This window comes from Mauremys mutica, chromosome 4 (genome assembly GCF_020497125.1).
Source record: "Mauremys mutica isolate MM-2020 ecotype Southern chromosome 4, ASM2049712v1, whole genome shotgun sequence".
NCBI classification, from domain to species: domain Eukaryota; kingdom Metazoa; phylum Chordata; order Testudines; family Geoemydidae; genus Mauremys; species Mauremys mutica.
In genome coordinates, this window is record NC_059075.1 from 75,907,972 (window position 1) to 75,924,174 (window position 16,203).

The following is a 16,203-nucleotide window of genomic DNA, read 5'->3' on the forward strand; positions in this document are numbered from 1 at the left end:
GAACCCCAGACCCCCGCCGCACAGCTGCCCCAGATCCTGTGGGGAAAGGCAGCAGCCCCAGACCCCAAATCCCTGCTGCCCTGGAACCCCGCTGTGTGGTTGCCCCGGAGTGTGGAGGGCTGGGCGGGTGCCTTGGACCCCTGACCCTCAATGCTGGCCGGGAGCACCGGACTCCCACCATGCAGGGCCGGCCAGCTGCCCACCCTGGACCCCTGCCACGCAGCTGCCCCAGAGCTTGCAGGGCCAGACAGCAGGAGCTTGCGGGGCCAGGCAGCAGCCCCGGACCTCCACCTCATGGGGCCAGGTGGGTGCCCCGCACCTCTGACCCTGCAGGGCCGGCCAGGAGCCCTGGATCCCCACCGTGCAGGTCAGCCAGCTGCCAGCCCCGGAACCCCACCACACAGCTGACCCAGAGCTTGCGGGGCCCAGCAGCAGCCCTGGACCCACACCGTGCAGGACCAGGCAGCTTCCCCGAACTCTGGACCCCACAAGGCCAGCTGGGAGCCCCGGGACCTTGGATCCCCGCTGCCCTGGATCCTGGATCACCGCCATGCAGCTGCCCTGGAGCATGTGAGGCTGGGTGGGTGCCCTGGACCCCCGCCATCTGGGGCCAGCCAGCTGCCCACTCCAGACCTCCACCACGTGGCTGCCCCGGACTTTGTGGGGCCACTAGGACACCCTGGAGCTTGCAGTGCTGGGCAGCTGCCCCAGAGCATGAGGCTGGATGGGTACCTCGGACCCCAGATCCCCGATGCCCTGGACCCCCGCTGTGCGGCTGCCTCAGAGCTTGCAGTTCTGGGCAGCTGCCCAGGACCCCTGACCCCACAATGCCGTCCAGGAGCCCCAGACCCTGGATGCCTGCTGCCCAGGACCCCTGCCATGCAGCTGCCCCGGACCCATGACCCTCGAGGCCAGCCGGGAGCACCAGACATCTGCCACACAGCGCCCCGGAGTTTGCAGGGCTGGGTGGCAGATGGTTGTGGGGCCAGGCGGCAGCCCTGGAGATTGTGGGGCCAGACAGGGCTGGGTGGGTGCCCCAGACCCCTGACCCTGTAAGGCCAGCCAGGAGCCCCGCCATGTGGCTGCCCTGCACCCTCACCATGCAGCTGACCCAGAGCTTGCAGGGACCAGGGGCAACCCCAGACCACCACGGTGCAGAGCCAGGCAGCTGCCCCACACCCTGGACACACACCCCAGTTGGGCTGGCCAGGAGCCCCAGACCTCCGCTGCCCCAGATCCTGTGGGGAAAAGCAGCAGCCCCGGACTCCAGACCCCCACTGCCCTGGACCCCCACCATGCGGCTGCCCCTGCGTTTGCTGGGCCGGCCAGGTGCCCCGGACCCCTGACCCTCGAGGCTGGCAGGGAGCACCAGTCATCTGCCGCACGGTGCCCCGGAGTTTGTGGGGCTGGGTGGCAGGTCCTTGTGGGGCTGAGCGGCAGCCCCTGGAGACTGTGGGGCCAGGCGGAGCTGGGAGGGTGCCCCAGACCCCTGACCCCATAAGGCTGGCCGGGAGCCCTGGACCCCCGCCACGTGGCTGCCCTGCACCCCCACTGTGCGGCTGACCCAGAGCTTGCAGGGACCAAGGGCAGCCTCGGACTGCCACGGTGCAGGGCCAGGCAGCTGCCCCAGACCCTGGACACCCCCCACCCTCCCCGCATTGGGCTGACCAGATCCCCGCTGCCCCAGATCCTGCGGGGAAAGGCAGCAGCCCCAGACTCTGGATCCCCGCTTCCCTGGACCCCCGCCATGCGGCTGCCCCGGAGCTTGTGGGGCCGGGCGGGTGCCCCAGACCTCTGACCCTCAAGGCTGTCCCCCCGCTCTCCCCACTACAGCAGGGTCAGGCTGTAACCCTAGACCCCCACCGTGCAGGGTCGGGCAGCTGCCCCGGACACTGGACCTCTAACCTTGCAAGGTCGTCCGGGAGCACTAGACCCCCACCATGTGGCTGCCCTGCACCCCTACTGTGTGGGTCAGCCAGCTGCCCGCCCCAGACCCCTGCCATGCGGCTGCCCCGGAGTTTGCGGGCTTGGGTGGCAGTCCTGGACCCCCGCCATGCAGGGCCAAGTGGGTGCCCCAGACCCCTGACCCCACAAGGATGGCCGGATCCCTAGCCCCATGCCGCGTGGCTGCCCTGGACCTCCGCCGTGCAGGTCAGCCGGCTGCTTGCCCCGGATCCTCGCCACACAGCTGCCTCAGATCCTGTGGAGCTAGGCATCAGCCCCGGCCACCCAAACCCCCAGGGCTGGGCTTCAGCGCCTGTCCCCCATCCCCACGGGGTCGGGCTGTAACCCTGGACCCCCACTGTGCAGGGTCGGGCAGCTGCCCCGGACCCCTAACTGCGCATGGTCTGCCGGGAGCCTTAGACACCCACCATGTGGCCTGTCCCAGACCCCTGCCACGCAGCTAACACAGAGCTTACTGGGCCGGCAGCAGCCCCTGACCATCACCATGCAGGGCCAGCCGGCTGCTCACCCTGGACCCCCACCATGCAGCTGACCCAGAGCTTGCGGGACCCAGCAGCAGCCCCGGACCTCCACCATGCGGGGTCGGGCAGCTGTCCTGGAGCTCCTGTGGCTGGGCAGCTGCCCTGGACCCCCAATCCTGGGGGGCCAGCTAGGAGCCCCAGACCCCCACTGCACAGCTGCTCCGGATCCTGTAGGGCCAGGCAGCAGCCTCGGACCCCCAACCCCATGGGGCCAGGCTGCAGCCCTGGACCCCTGACCCTGCGGGAGCAGCTGGCAGCCTCAACCCCGGCCCCCTGCCATGCGGAGCAGGCCCAGCAGCTCTGACCCTGATCCCACTGTGCTGGGCAGTGGGGTAGCCCAGATCCCACAGTGCCAGGTAGCCAGGAACCCAGATCCTGCCACGTGGGCCGGCCTTTAGCACAGAGCTGAGCTGAGCCGCAGCTGTGTGCTAATTGGGACACATGCAGCCCACGGCCTGCTGGTTGAGAACCACTGTTCTAGATGCAGTGTCAGCTGCATCCACTGCCTTCCTCAAGAGGGCCAAGAATTGGGCACTGTCCTCTTGAGGGGGATACTCTTCTGGTAATTATTGAAATCATATTTTGCTAACAAAGCTTGATAGTTAGTAATACAGAAGTGAAGACCTGTAGAAGAAAACACCTTCCCTCCCTGGAAGCCTATCTCACCACCCAGAATTTAGTGAATTTAGTGATAACTGGTCACCTATGCCACAGATTACAAAATATTCAGGTTACTTCCAGTCCTCAGTTTGTATTTTAGATCTCACACCAAAGACAACGCCTATAGCCCACCCTGTCATAAACTAACTAAAGGTTTATTAATTAGGAAAAAGAAATGAGAGAGTTATTTATAGGTTAAAACAAGCAAGCATATACATAAAAATGAGTTACCATCTATGATTCCTAAAGACAACAGAGATGTAGTAATCTGTCCCTTCAAAATATCTTTCAGGGAACATGCAGGGGTAATCCCTGGGGTCTGTGCCTTAGTTTAGTCTCTCTGGGCCTGTAAGAGTTCAAACAGCTAAGAGATGACAATTTTTCTTGGGACCCTGTTTTATCTTTTACATTTAGCCTTCCAGTCCATGAGAAGAGCTCCCTTGAATGTAGTATTTCCAAGCTGTGATAGGGCCATTCACCAATCCTTTGAATTGTGATGTTCCTTAATGGTTCCTAACATTCTGTTGCTTTTTTGACTGCCGCTGCACACTGAGTAGATGTTTTCAGGGTATGATCCACGATGATGCCAAGATCTCTTTCTTCAGTGGTAACTGCTAATTTAGACCCCATCATTTTATATGTATAGTTGGGATTATGTTTTCCAGTGTACATTACTTTGCACTTATCAACACTGAATTTCATCTGCCATTTTGGTGCCCAGCCACCCAGTTCTTTGAGACCTCTTTGTAACTCTTCACAGTCAACTTTGGTTTTAACTAGATCAAGTAATTTTGTATTGTCTGCAAATTTTGCCACCTCACTCTCAGACCCCTCCTTTTCCAGATCATTTATGAATATGTTGAACAGCACTGGCCCCAGTATAGATCCTTGGGGTATCCTGCTATTTATCTCTCTCCACTGTGAAAACTGACCATTTATTCCTTCCTTTTATGACCTATTTTTAAACCAGTTACTGATCCATGAGAGGATCTTCCTTTTTATCCTATGACTGCCTACTTTGCTTAAGAGCCACTGGTGTGGTACCTTGTTAAAGGCTCTCTGTAAGTCCAAGTACACTATATGAATTGGATCACTCTTATCCACATGCTTGTTGACCCCCTCAAAAATTGTAATAGATTGGTGAGGCATGATTTCCATTTGCAAAAGCCATATTGGCTCTTCTCCAAAATATCATGTTAATCTATGTGTCTGATAATTCCAGGGGTGGGCAAACATTTTGGCCTGAGGGCCACATCTGGGTATGGAAATTGTATGGCGGGCTCACAATGCTCACAAAATTGGGAGTTGGGGTGTTGGAGGGTGCTCTGGGCTGGGACTGAGGGGTTCAGAGGGCAGGAGGGGGATCAATGCTGGGACAGGGGTTGGGGCACGAGAGGGGATCAGGGGTGCAGGCTCCAAGCAGCGCTTACCTCAAGGAGCTCCCAGAAGCAGTGGCATGTCCCTTCTCCAGCATCTATGCAGAGGCGTGACCAGGCAGCTCTGCGTGGTTCCCCGTCTGCAGGTGCCACCCCTTCAGCTCCCATTGGTTGCGTTTCCCGGCCAAAGGGAGCTGTGGGGGCAGCGGTGGGGGCAGCATGCGGAGCCCCCTAGTTGCCCCTACCCGTAGGTGCCGGAGGGGCCACATGCTGCTGCTTCCAGGAGCTGTGTAGAGAAGGGCAAGCCCCCGACCCTGCTCCCCAGCTGGAGCACCGGAGCGGGGTAAGCCCCAAACCCCGCTCCCTGGTGGGGGCTCGAGGGCCGCATTAAAACATCTGGAGAGCCAGATACGGCCCTTGGGCTGTAGTTTGCCCACCTCTGGATAATTCTGTTCTTTACTAAAGTTTCAACCAATTTGCCTGAAGTTAAATTTACTGGCCTGTAATTGCCAGGATCACCTCTGGTGCCTTTTTTAAACATTGGTGTTGAATTAGCTATCCTTTGGTGTTAGGCTGATTTAAGCGATAGGGTGTCCACCCCACACAAGGCCTGAAAGGGTTAAGGTCGCTAACTGGGCCAATTAACTGCTTATGCTGCACCTGGAGGAGGAGCCAGGGAGCAACGAGGACTAATTAGAGATGGTGCTTAGCTGGACAGGTATAGGAGGGGCCTGTATAAAGCCCAGTAGCAGACAGTAGAAGGGCCATGAAGCGGGAGCAGCTGAATCCCAAGAGAGCAAGACTGAGAGTAACAGACTGCAACTGCAGGAAGGGGCGTCAGCCAGGCAGAGTTAATCTCCTGGTGCCAGAAGGAGGCGTTCCAGCAAGGAGTAGAGCACCCTCTGACAATTACATACCACAGTTAGTAGTTCTGCAATTTCAAAGCTGAGTTCCTTCAAAACTCAACAACATACGCAGGAAATAGATTAAGCACTTTGGTCCTGCAACTAAGTATGGGTATTATGTCTTTTTAACAATTGCTCATCAACCCATACTATACCTAAATTATGGGAACAGATTTTATGGGGGAAACCAGCGTTTCTCAAATTGGGGGCTCCTACCCAAAAGCAGGCTTTGGGGGGTCACAAGGTTATTGTACTGGGGTCATGGTAGTGCCACCTTCTGCGCTGCCTTCAGAGCTGGGTGGCTGGAGAGGAGCGGATGCTGACTGGCTGCCCAGCTCTGATGGTAGCACCGCAGCCAGCACAGTGCAGAAGTAAGGGTGGCAATACCATACCATGCCACCCTTATTTCTGCAGTGCTATTGGCAGTGGCACTGCCTTCACAGCTGGGCTCCCAGCCAGCAGCCACAGAGCTTCCTGCAGCTGGGAAAGTTCCTGGAGGTGAGTCTGACCTGGCCCTGGCGGAAGCCCCTGCAGGGGAAGAGGAAATCCCATCCTTCATCAGCCTGACCAGGAACAATAGCTGGAGCCCAGTGTATGGTAGGAGCCCTCGGCCAGGGCGCCCCCAGCCCTGCCCCCCCCCCCGGCTCTGGACCCAGTGCCCCGACACTTGGGGGTAAAGGGGCCTTGGGCTGGCTGGGGGGAGAGAGGGTGACCACGGAAACACTCCCCACCCCCTGACTGCAGTATCCTGGGTGGTCACCCACATTGCCCACCCATAAGGCCAGCCCTGCCCCTCCCAAAATTGAGGACCCCGCTTTTTCATGCCACCCTCACTTCTGTGCTGCTGCTGGCGGTGGTACTGCCTTCAGAGCTGGGCAACTGGCCAGCAGCCACTGCTTTCCAGTCACCCAGCTCTGAAGGCAGCGCCACCGCCAACAATAGCACAGAAGTGAGGGTGGCAATACTGTGACTCCCTACAATAGCCTTGCGCTCTCTCTCCCACAATCCGCTTTTTGGGCTGGGACCCCCATGGTTCCGACACTGTGAAATTTCACATTTAAGTATCTGAAACATTGAAATTTATGATTTTTAAAATCCTATGACTGAAATTGCCCAGAATTTGGTAGGCCCCTAGATATGACGCATGACTACCAACTAGTGCAGCTCATGTGATCTCTTCTGGAGAACAGATGTTTTTACTTAGAACTGTGCCAGAAATGGAGCCGCTGGAGACTACAATGAAATGGCTTCTCACAGTGCAGTGTGTTAGAATCAACCCTCAACATATATACCAATGACCAGCCCAAATAGAGCAACATGAGGAGTTTCATATATGCCTATGATCTATGCATCACGTCACAGGAGAAGGACTTTGCCACTGTTGAGAACAGACTGTCATGTGTATTGAGCAACTTCTCAGCTTATTATAATAAGAACAGGGTTTGCGCCAACCAGACCAAGATAGAAGTGACAGCTTTTTACCTATGCCATTGAGAAGCCAAGCAGAAACTAAACATCATCTGGGATGGAATCCCACTGGCTAATCACCCAAACCCTGTCTACATGGTGGTGACATTGGACAGAACTTTCCTTCAAAGCACATGTAGAAAAGATGGAAGGGAAAGTTAGTGCCTGCAACAACATCCTCTGAAAGTTGGTCACCTCAAAGTGGGGAACTAACCCAGCTACTTTGCGAACCACTGCTATTACCATGTGCTACTCTACAGCAGAGTATACATGTCCACTGTGTGAACAATCTATCTATGCCAGGAGTGGCCAACCTGAGCCTGAGAAGGAGCCAAAATTTACCAGTGTACATTGCCAAAGAGCTACAGTACTACATCAGCAGCCCTCCATCAGCTCCCCCACCCCCAGCACCTCCCGCTCACCCGATCAGCCCTCTCCCTCGCAGCTACCAATCAGTTGTTTCATGACATGCAGGAGGCTGGGGGGGGGGGGAGCGAAAGCACAGCAGGCTCAGGGGAGGAGGCGGGAAGTGGTGGAGTGGGGGCAGGGCCTGTGGCCAAGCCAAGGGTTGAGCATTGAGCACCCCCCAGCACATTGGAAAGTTGGTGCCTGTAGCTCCAGCCCCAGAGTCGATGCCAATACAATGATCCGCATATTAACTTCTGAAGAGCCGCATGTCGCTCTGGAGCCACAGGTTGGCCACCCCTGGTCTATGCTAAGAAACTAGACCTGGTTCTAAATGACAGTTGTCATGTAATAATGGAATTCTAAAGCCAACACCGAAGGAGAGCCTGTACTTACTGGCTGGCATTGCACCACCTGATACCAGGAGGAAGGTAGCAAGCCAAAGGGAAAGATCATGGCAGATGGAAGACCGAAGTCATCCACTATATGGTTACACAGGAGTAACAGAACACCTTAAATCACAAAAGAGTTTTATAACTAGTGTTGTGCCTTTGGAGAGAACAGTTGGCAAGGCACGACTGAGGTTATGGAATAAAAGACTAATGCAGTCGGATGCACAAACAGATCTGAAACCCCAGGAGGACCTTCCCAAAGGGGCCAATAAACACTGGTCAATGTGGCACTGCCTGAACCGCCTGTGTATGCAAACTGGTGGATCAAAGACTAACCTGATCAAATAGGGCTACTCTAATGACAGGAATGTATGTGAGTGCAGTGAATTGCAGACCATGGAGCACCTGCTCATTTGCTGACTCCTTGGGGAGACCTGTACGAAGGAGGACCTTGCTGCAGTGACAGGAAGAGCCATTGCTTATGCATAGTTCTGAAACAAAACCTCTAGTTTGTGACAAGGACACAAGAAGACGACTGTGGTGGATTTCTTTGGTATTTTCCTTCCTTAAATATGTTAAATTTAATTATATTATGATTGCTATTACTGAGCGGTTCAGCTATATTCACCTCTTGGACCAGATCCTGTGCTTCATTTAGGATTAACTCAAGAATTCCCCCTCCCATTATGGGTTGTACGACTAGCTGCTCCATGGAGCAGTCACATTCATGATGTCTAGACATTTTATTTCTGCATCCCATCATGAGGAATCATGTACCCAATCAATATGCGAATGGCTGAAATCCCCCATTATTATTGGGTTTTTCTCATTTTGTAGCCTCTCTAATCTCCCTGGGCATTTCACAGTGATTATCAGCATCTTGGTCAGGTGTTTGGTAGTACAGTCAAACTTCATAATGCGATCATAAGTTGGCTCCCATTTAAGGCCGTAATACTGTTCGCGTTTTGCCTGAATACTTTAATGATATTTATAAATAAACCACATTCTTCCGGTCTTATAGATTAAAGTGACTCATGGCCACGGCAGGCCCACTGCACTTAGTTTTTGGGTTGTACATGTGTATGGTGTTTGCGTATGAACTTGTTATTTCCTATATTTTTAAAAATATTTTACCATTATAGATACGCCAGTTCGTAAACACAAGTCGTTTTCTGCCCAAGAGAAATTGTACGCCCTGGATCAACTAAAGAAGGGCAAACAACAAACTCAGCTTGCTAGAGATCTAGGAATTAGCGAGTCCACTCTGCAAAGGTGGAAAAAAGAAGAAAAGCTCCATAGCCTACCCTGCATTCTTGAAGAGGAAACTGGTTTACAGCGTAAAAAGGTCAAGTTTGCTAATGATGAAGGCCTAGATTCAGCCTCGTATCAATGGTTTGTCCAGGCTCGCTCAGAAGGAGTTCCCATTTCTGGCCATATTCTGAAAGCTCAAGCAGAGAAATGGAAATGAATCCAATGGAAATGAATCCAAATTTAAGGCGAGTAACGCCTGGGTGGACAGATTCAAGAAAAAGCACACTATAAGCCAAGTTCTTGTGTCTGGGGAAATCCACTCAGCTAATAAAGAGGCTGCCGATTCCTACCCAATTGAGCTTAAAAAGTTGCTGGAGGAAGCTGCTACACAGCCAATCAAGTTTACAACTGCGACGAGACTGGTTTATGCTTTAAAATGTTACCTGATCGCACCCTCTGAACCAGGACTGATAGTCACAAACGAGAAGGCTTTAAGCAGAGGAAGGACCAAGTCACTCTCTTGTTTTGCGTCAAAGTCAGACCTCTGATGATAGGAAAAGCAAGGTCTCCCAGATGTTTTCATTATGTTAATATAAAGGCCCTTCCCTTTGAATATACCAAATATATTCCCTTTGAATATACCAAAGCAAGAATGCCTGGATGAATAGCTCCATATTTAAAGACTGGTTCCATAAAACTTTTGTGCCAGCCATTCGGGCTCATTTGCGAAAACTCAAGCAGGAGGAAAAAGCTCTCCTCCTGCTGGATAACTACCCTGCCCATCCCCCAGCAGAAAATCTTGTCAGTCATGACAGCGAGATTAAAGTCTCCTATCTCCCAAAGAACACTGCATCAGAAATCCAGCCACTGGACCAAGGCATCATATTGGTATTTAAGCAAAACTATCGTCACGAAATGATCAAGCGGATGGTAGCGGATAACAACTCCTCCGTTGACACATCACTGGCATCACTCAACTTGAAAGAAGTCTGTCACCTCGGCGGGAAGCCTGGGATGCTATCTCTGCAAGTTGCATTGAACGATGCTGGATCAAGGGTCTTGGTCCAGCTTTTCCGTCATCTACACACAATGATGGTAACAACGACGAGCCTGAATTTACAAGATTCATTGAAGACGACGTATATTTAGCCAAAGAAGAACTCAGAGAACATGAGCAGTCATCATGATATCCTTAACTGGTTTTCAGCAGATGACATCTGCCCCATATATGAACACATCTCAGATGACAAAATTGTTGCAAATGTCAGCGGGAAGAATGAAGCTGCATCACCAGAGCCCGAAACCAGTGGCGCAAATGACGACAACAATGGCATCTCAACTCCCCCACCAAAAGTGTCTGAGGCAGTAAAGCACCTAGAAGGCAGTTTGAGGTGGCTGGAAACTGAAGACGTGGACAGCGTCAAAATCCTCCAACTCAGAAGCATACTTGACTTTGCTAGAAGCCAACAGTCCGCGGCAAATAAGCAGACCACACTAGATAGCTTTTTTAAGAAGTGATGAAATTTAAAATTATGGAGTCATGCAACCAGATTGACTTTGCACTCTGTGCAATGATTAGTATAGTCAGTTTCACGTTTCTTTCATGTATATGTAATTAAATTACTACTTCTGTGTTTAAAACACGCTGGGATAACCATTGTTTTCTTTACGAGACTTAAACTGACTGGCTTGAAATGGTAAATTTTCGTAACCTCGCTATAAAGCGACACCGCATTTATTGCGATCGAATTTTTTGGACCCCAATTATCACGTTATAGAGGGGTTTCACCGTATATTCCTATTGCTATACTCTTACTATTCAAGCACAGAAATTCTATCCATGGAGATTCTGTGGTAGAATTTGGTTCATTTAACATTTTTACTATATTTGACATTGTTTTCTTTCACATACAGTGCAATACCCGCACCAGCACAACCTAGTCTGTCATTCCTATGTATTTTGTATCCTGGTATTATTGTGTTCCACTGATTATCATTGTTCTGTCAGGGGACCGGTTGTAGGCGGTCAGGCCTAGTGCTTAGAGCAGGATTCAGGCCTAATGGTTAGAGTCTGAATATCAGAACCAAAGGTTGAGAAAGTTGGAGTCGGCAATCAGAGCCGAGGTTCAGAACCGGATTACCAGGAACCAGGGAAGGCAGGAACAGGGTTGGTTCTGAGGCAGGAGCAAGGCTAGGACAGGACTAGAACAAGAGTGGGTGCAGGGCTGGATCAGGACTGGAGCTGAGGAGGAGTAAAGCAGGAGCAGGGCTTGGCAAGAGACGGCAGGGAGGCAGAGAGTCCGTGGGCATGTGCATTGAGCAGTCAGCCAGCTACTGCTGCTGCTGAGCTTAAGAAGTGACCTGCTGGTTTCCTCAGCCAAATCAGGCAAGGTGGTCCATCAGGCAGCCTAGCTGACTCACTAGGATGTCAGGAGTCCTGAGCAGGTGCAGCTGTAGGGCCTTACTCCTGACATGTTCCACCAAGTTTCTGTAATGCCTATTATAGCAATATCCTCATTTCACAGCAGGCCCTCAAGTTCACCCATCTTAGTATTTAGACTCCTAGCATTTGTATACAAGCACTTAGTTCAAATTTGTCCATATTTAGTTGTCTGCTTTCGTGTGATGTAATTGAATGGGACTTTTTTATTTGACTGTTTCTCTTCAGTTCCTACCTCTAATTTGTCGACTTCTATCGCTTCCTCTTTACTAGGATATAGAGCATTCCCTTTTTAATAAATCTTCCCCTAACTGATGTCTCTGTCCAAGCCATCTAAAAAACAGCAGCAGAACAAATAAAAGTCCTCAGTAACATCCCAAGTGAGCTGGTTGCACATCTCCTTAAAGGACACAATAATTCTTGCACTAAATGACTTTGCACTAAATGCATCTTTTCATTTATATATTACTCAAACACTTCTTCCATGAAGTCTTCCAACAATAACTCATCCAGGAAAGAAAGTCATCACAGTGTGAGTGGACTTTTTAAAGGATCAGCTAGTGCACAAGGTTTCCAAACTGTATTGTCTGTCCACTTTAATATATAAACTCACTGGAGCTGGGAGCATCTTTTCCACTCTTTCAGCACAGTGCAGAACATACCAATGATGGTGATGCTCAGTAGATAATAAATATTATTTAACTATTTCTCTTCTGGTAAGGCCCACAAAGAGAGAAGAAATTCAAGTAATGAGAGAGAAAAATAAAAATACTGTAATAGAAGAATCTCAAGATGTGCCCATAACAAACCTACATATTCATATATTATTTTAACTATTTTCTTTCCTACTGCCCTCCTCCACATAGCAATCCCCATTGCTTGCTGCTCCCATTCTTTGTCACCTGTCCAAAATTAGATTATAAACTCCTCAGGGCACAGGATGTGTTCTATTTGTTCTGCTGAGTGCCCAGTACATTCTTAGTGTTATTGAATTAATCAGGAACTGAAATCCAGAAGCACTAATTTCCAGATTGTAGAACTGACCAACAGTGGTTCCTATTAGCAATTCATATTAAGGGTGCTAGTTGATATGTCAGAATATTGTTCAAGCATTTTCCTTCTCTCTGATGCTGTGCAATTCTTGTCATACTTTTGAACTTATTGATTCCATTTCTAAACTCTTCTTCAGTAGTTTAACTCAAGTGTAGAAAGAACATATGTATCCAGGTCTCTATTACCTGGGGTAGGTAGAGTGGGTGTTTAGAAGTTTGTCTCTTCTTTTTTGTGCATTCAACAATTCTTTTTCCAAGTAAACTGAGACCCTTCCTCCTACACATTAACTCCTTTTTCCTGTTTAAAAAATGGGTTTCCTTGTTATCTTTGCACTGCCTATTAGACTCAGGCCTGTATAATTTAGGGATTGTACTTAGACTGATGGTTATTGTCTTTTTATGTGTTACAAATTCTGATACAAATATGAGAATGCTTGCAGTCCCAAGAGAGCTCACAGTCCAGAACTACATTTGCAATAGAAAGTCAACATATTAGGAAATATTTATCTTTTCAGTTTTACCTTGAGAATCCAATTTTTCCTAGGCAACTAACAGATTCAACAAATGAACACATTATGTTTTCTCTTGCAATTCATGGATGCATGTAAAACATATATAAAAAGAGAAAAAAAATACCTAAAATGAGACAAAACTGTCCAAAACCTGTGAGGTGCTGGGTACTGTCAGCTCTCATTGCAGTCAGTTACAGTTAAGGGTGCTCAATACCTTGCAGGATCAGACCCTTAAAATGTAAGAAAATGATACTTAAAAGTCCACTGCATACTAATGTATTATACACACCAACTTTATTCCTTCCTTTGTATATAGCAGACATGGATCCAGGCCAGATGACAGGTCCCAATCCCCTTAAAAAATGGGGAAGTTCATATCTAGATCTGACCTTTGCAGTTTGGGCCAATAACTAACATCAATAAAATGAATGTGTAATATCTGGATATTTTTCCACTCTTTTTTCCCCTCAGGGGAAATGCCTCATAGTCAGAAATAAAGTCCCAGAATTGCTGCAATAGCTTCATGTTCTCTAAAATACAGTTTCTCCCTTCACATATTTTCCACACTACAGTCCCAATTTCTCCTCTCCACACTAAAAATACTTTCTAACTCTATAGTACAACAATCCTCCTGTGAGTTACAAGCATTAGATCCAATAATCTGATTGATTTCTTGGGGTTTGTGTTTTCATTTTGACATAGAGCAGGGGTTCTCAAACTGGGGGTCGGGACCCCTCAGGGGGTCACGAGGTTATTACATGGGGGGTCGCAAGCTGTCAGTCTCCGACTCAAACCCCGCTTTGCCTCCAGCATTTATAATGGTGTTAAATATATAAAAAAATGTTTTTAATTTATAAGGGAGGGTCACACTCAGAGGCTCGCTATGTGAAAGGGGTCACCAGTATAAGAGTTTGCGAACTACTGACATAGAGCCTACAAAAAAGGTGGACATGTGTACAGTGATGCACAGGTAAGCAGTGCTGGAAAGCCACGTGAGTGAGCAGTGTCAAAGGACTGTCCAGCGATACACACAGAGGAGACATAAGTGCACTGGGAAGTGCATGAGAGACAATGCATTGATGGGCAGTAATGCAGGAATAAGCAGTGAACTCATTAGGATTATACCCAGTGAACATCAAACAACCCCCTGAAGTTCCTGGGGCTGCTGCTTGTAACCAGCTCCACATTCTCTATCGCCCTAGTGTCTCTGGGGCCACAGTTCAGGCCAAACCTAATATTCACTATTATCCCAAATCCCCAGGGCCATTGTCCAGACCAAGCCCCACATTCTCCATTACCCTGAGGCCAGACAAAGGCCCATATTTCCTTACAAACAGCGGCTTACTGTTTTGAATATAACCCTCACTCTTGTTACCACCGGCAGCACCCACTTTTGTGGCGCTGACGTTTGAATGGCGCCTGTCGACAAGGACACATTGCACACAGGTTAAAAAAAAAATCCATTATTGCTACAAAGGTGTTTATTAGCAGGGTAAAAGTTACAAAGAAAGGCTGCAAACAGCACCAGTGTTTTCACCCTCCCCCCAGACAGGCAGACATTACAGAGAAAGAGAAGCCCCACTAGACAGCAGGAACAGTCAATCACTTCACCAACAGATACAACAAAAAGATACAGAAAGCAGGTGAGCGGGCACCACAGCGCAGCTAACCTAACCGAATCCTCCTAGCAAACGTGACAAAAGCCAAAGCAAAACCACAACTGACCTGAGTGCATGTAAAGCAAGCTAGGAATACTGTACCAGGCCTGCTGCAGCAATGTCGAGGTTCTGCCTAGAAGAGAGAGAAAATAAAATAAAAAAACATAATAAACAGCAAGAGAGATCCCCAGGCAGCAGAGATTTTAACAGCCGCGTGACAGCCAGGCAGCATTTTGTCAGCAAGGCAACAACCGGCCGGATGATGGCATTTACAGCAACACAGGGGAGCGAGAGAGATCTAAAAAGCTCTTTTCCCTTGTTCAGAATTTCCACTGTGACTTGATCAATTGCATCCTTTCCTTGTTCACGTCTAACTGACACAAACGATCCCACATTTGTGCTGTTTACTGCATTTGGATAGGGGAAGTGAGGCTTTTGCCAGAGAGAAAGACCCCCATTACCTCCCTATAATCGGCCATTACAGGAAGAAGCAAAGGAGAGTTTTACGACAGCTCCCAGCATTCTTACTGCCTACAACTCCCATACTGCACACGCTCAACTCCACTGTTAACCCTTTTGTTACACTCAGACAACTTTGTGCCACCAAAGCTACAGTCTATTTCCTATACTTTCCTCCTCTACCACAATGTATAAACAGTAGCTAACATATGGTACAATAACAACAGACATTATGTTAGCTTTCTCCACTCCAACACATACACATAACAGGACTCCTTGATCATTTTAGTGGAAAAGGCTATTTTAAAATTCTTCAGAACAATAACAGATCTGCAAATGCAGTCACCAAATGTTTATTATGAATTGCACATTCAAGTTCAGTCTTTTTCTAACTAGCTAATTTTCTTGCAAATTTCTACATTTCTGCAGTACAGAGTTGCTGGTCACTATTATTATTTATTTTGTCTTTTCTCTGTAACTTAGGAAAAGCAGATGAAAGATCTCCTCCTACCTAAATGCATTTTTCTACATTTCAAAAGACAAATTCTAATAGACACATTAACAGAAAAAATCCTTACAACCCAAAAAGCCTTTTGTGACAAAGCTAGCAAGAGATACTATATTTTTCCGCAATGAAACTGATGGAAAACTCAGTCATACTGTCATGTTTCTTTCTGTCTTTTTCTCTGTCTATATATATTACATATATGCATTCAAGATATGTATCACTAACACTTGTAGCAGTTGTTCCGCTTCTTTTGTTTTAAAATGAGCAACAAACTATGTGTATACAAATCATCTATTGAAAATTGAAAAATAAACCACAACACTAGAATCGGTTAATAAATAACTAATTGAAGGGGGGGGATGTTCATTCATGTAATAAAGAATTCCTGGATTTTAATTAAAATAAGATTTTTTTTAAAAAATCCCTGTTTACTTTCTATAAATATAGCTTATTTGAAATATTTTTTAAAAAGAACATTATACAGCAAATGCAAGTCAAATGGTTCTAATTTGTAGTGCTACAAACTGTAACATGCTCAGACGTGTAACTGCCTGACAGACTACACAGAAATCTGGTTTATGGTTCAACATCTGAAACAAATACAAATATCTAAAAGCATTCTGCTATTTCTC

At 48.6% G+C, this 16,203-nt stretch overlaps 1 protein-coding gene across 1 annotated transcript in view; it reads right to left on the reverse strand.

Annotated features, from left to right (window-relative positions):
* The window catches only part of HSD17B12 (hydroxysteroid 17-beta dehydrogenase 12), a 201,288-nt gene extending 186,592 nt beyond the window's left edge, over positions 1–14,696 (reverse strand). The window contains exon 1 of the mRNA XM_045015386.1: positions 14,672–14,696. Coding sequence (XP_044871321.1) covers positions 14,672–14,681 — 10 coding nt within the window. The 5' untranslated portion in view covers positions 14,682–14,696. The remainder of the gene's footprint in view (positions 1–14,671) is intronic.
* Positions 14,697–16,203: the final 1,507 nt, after the last annotated feature.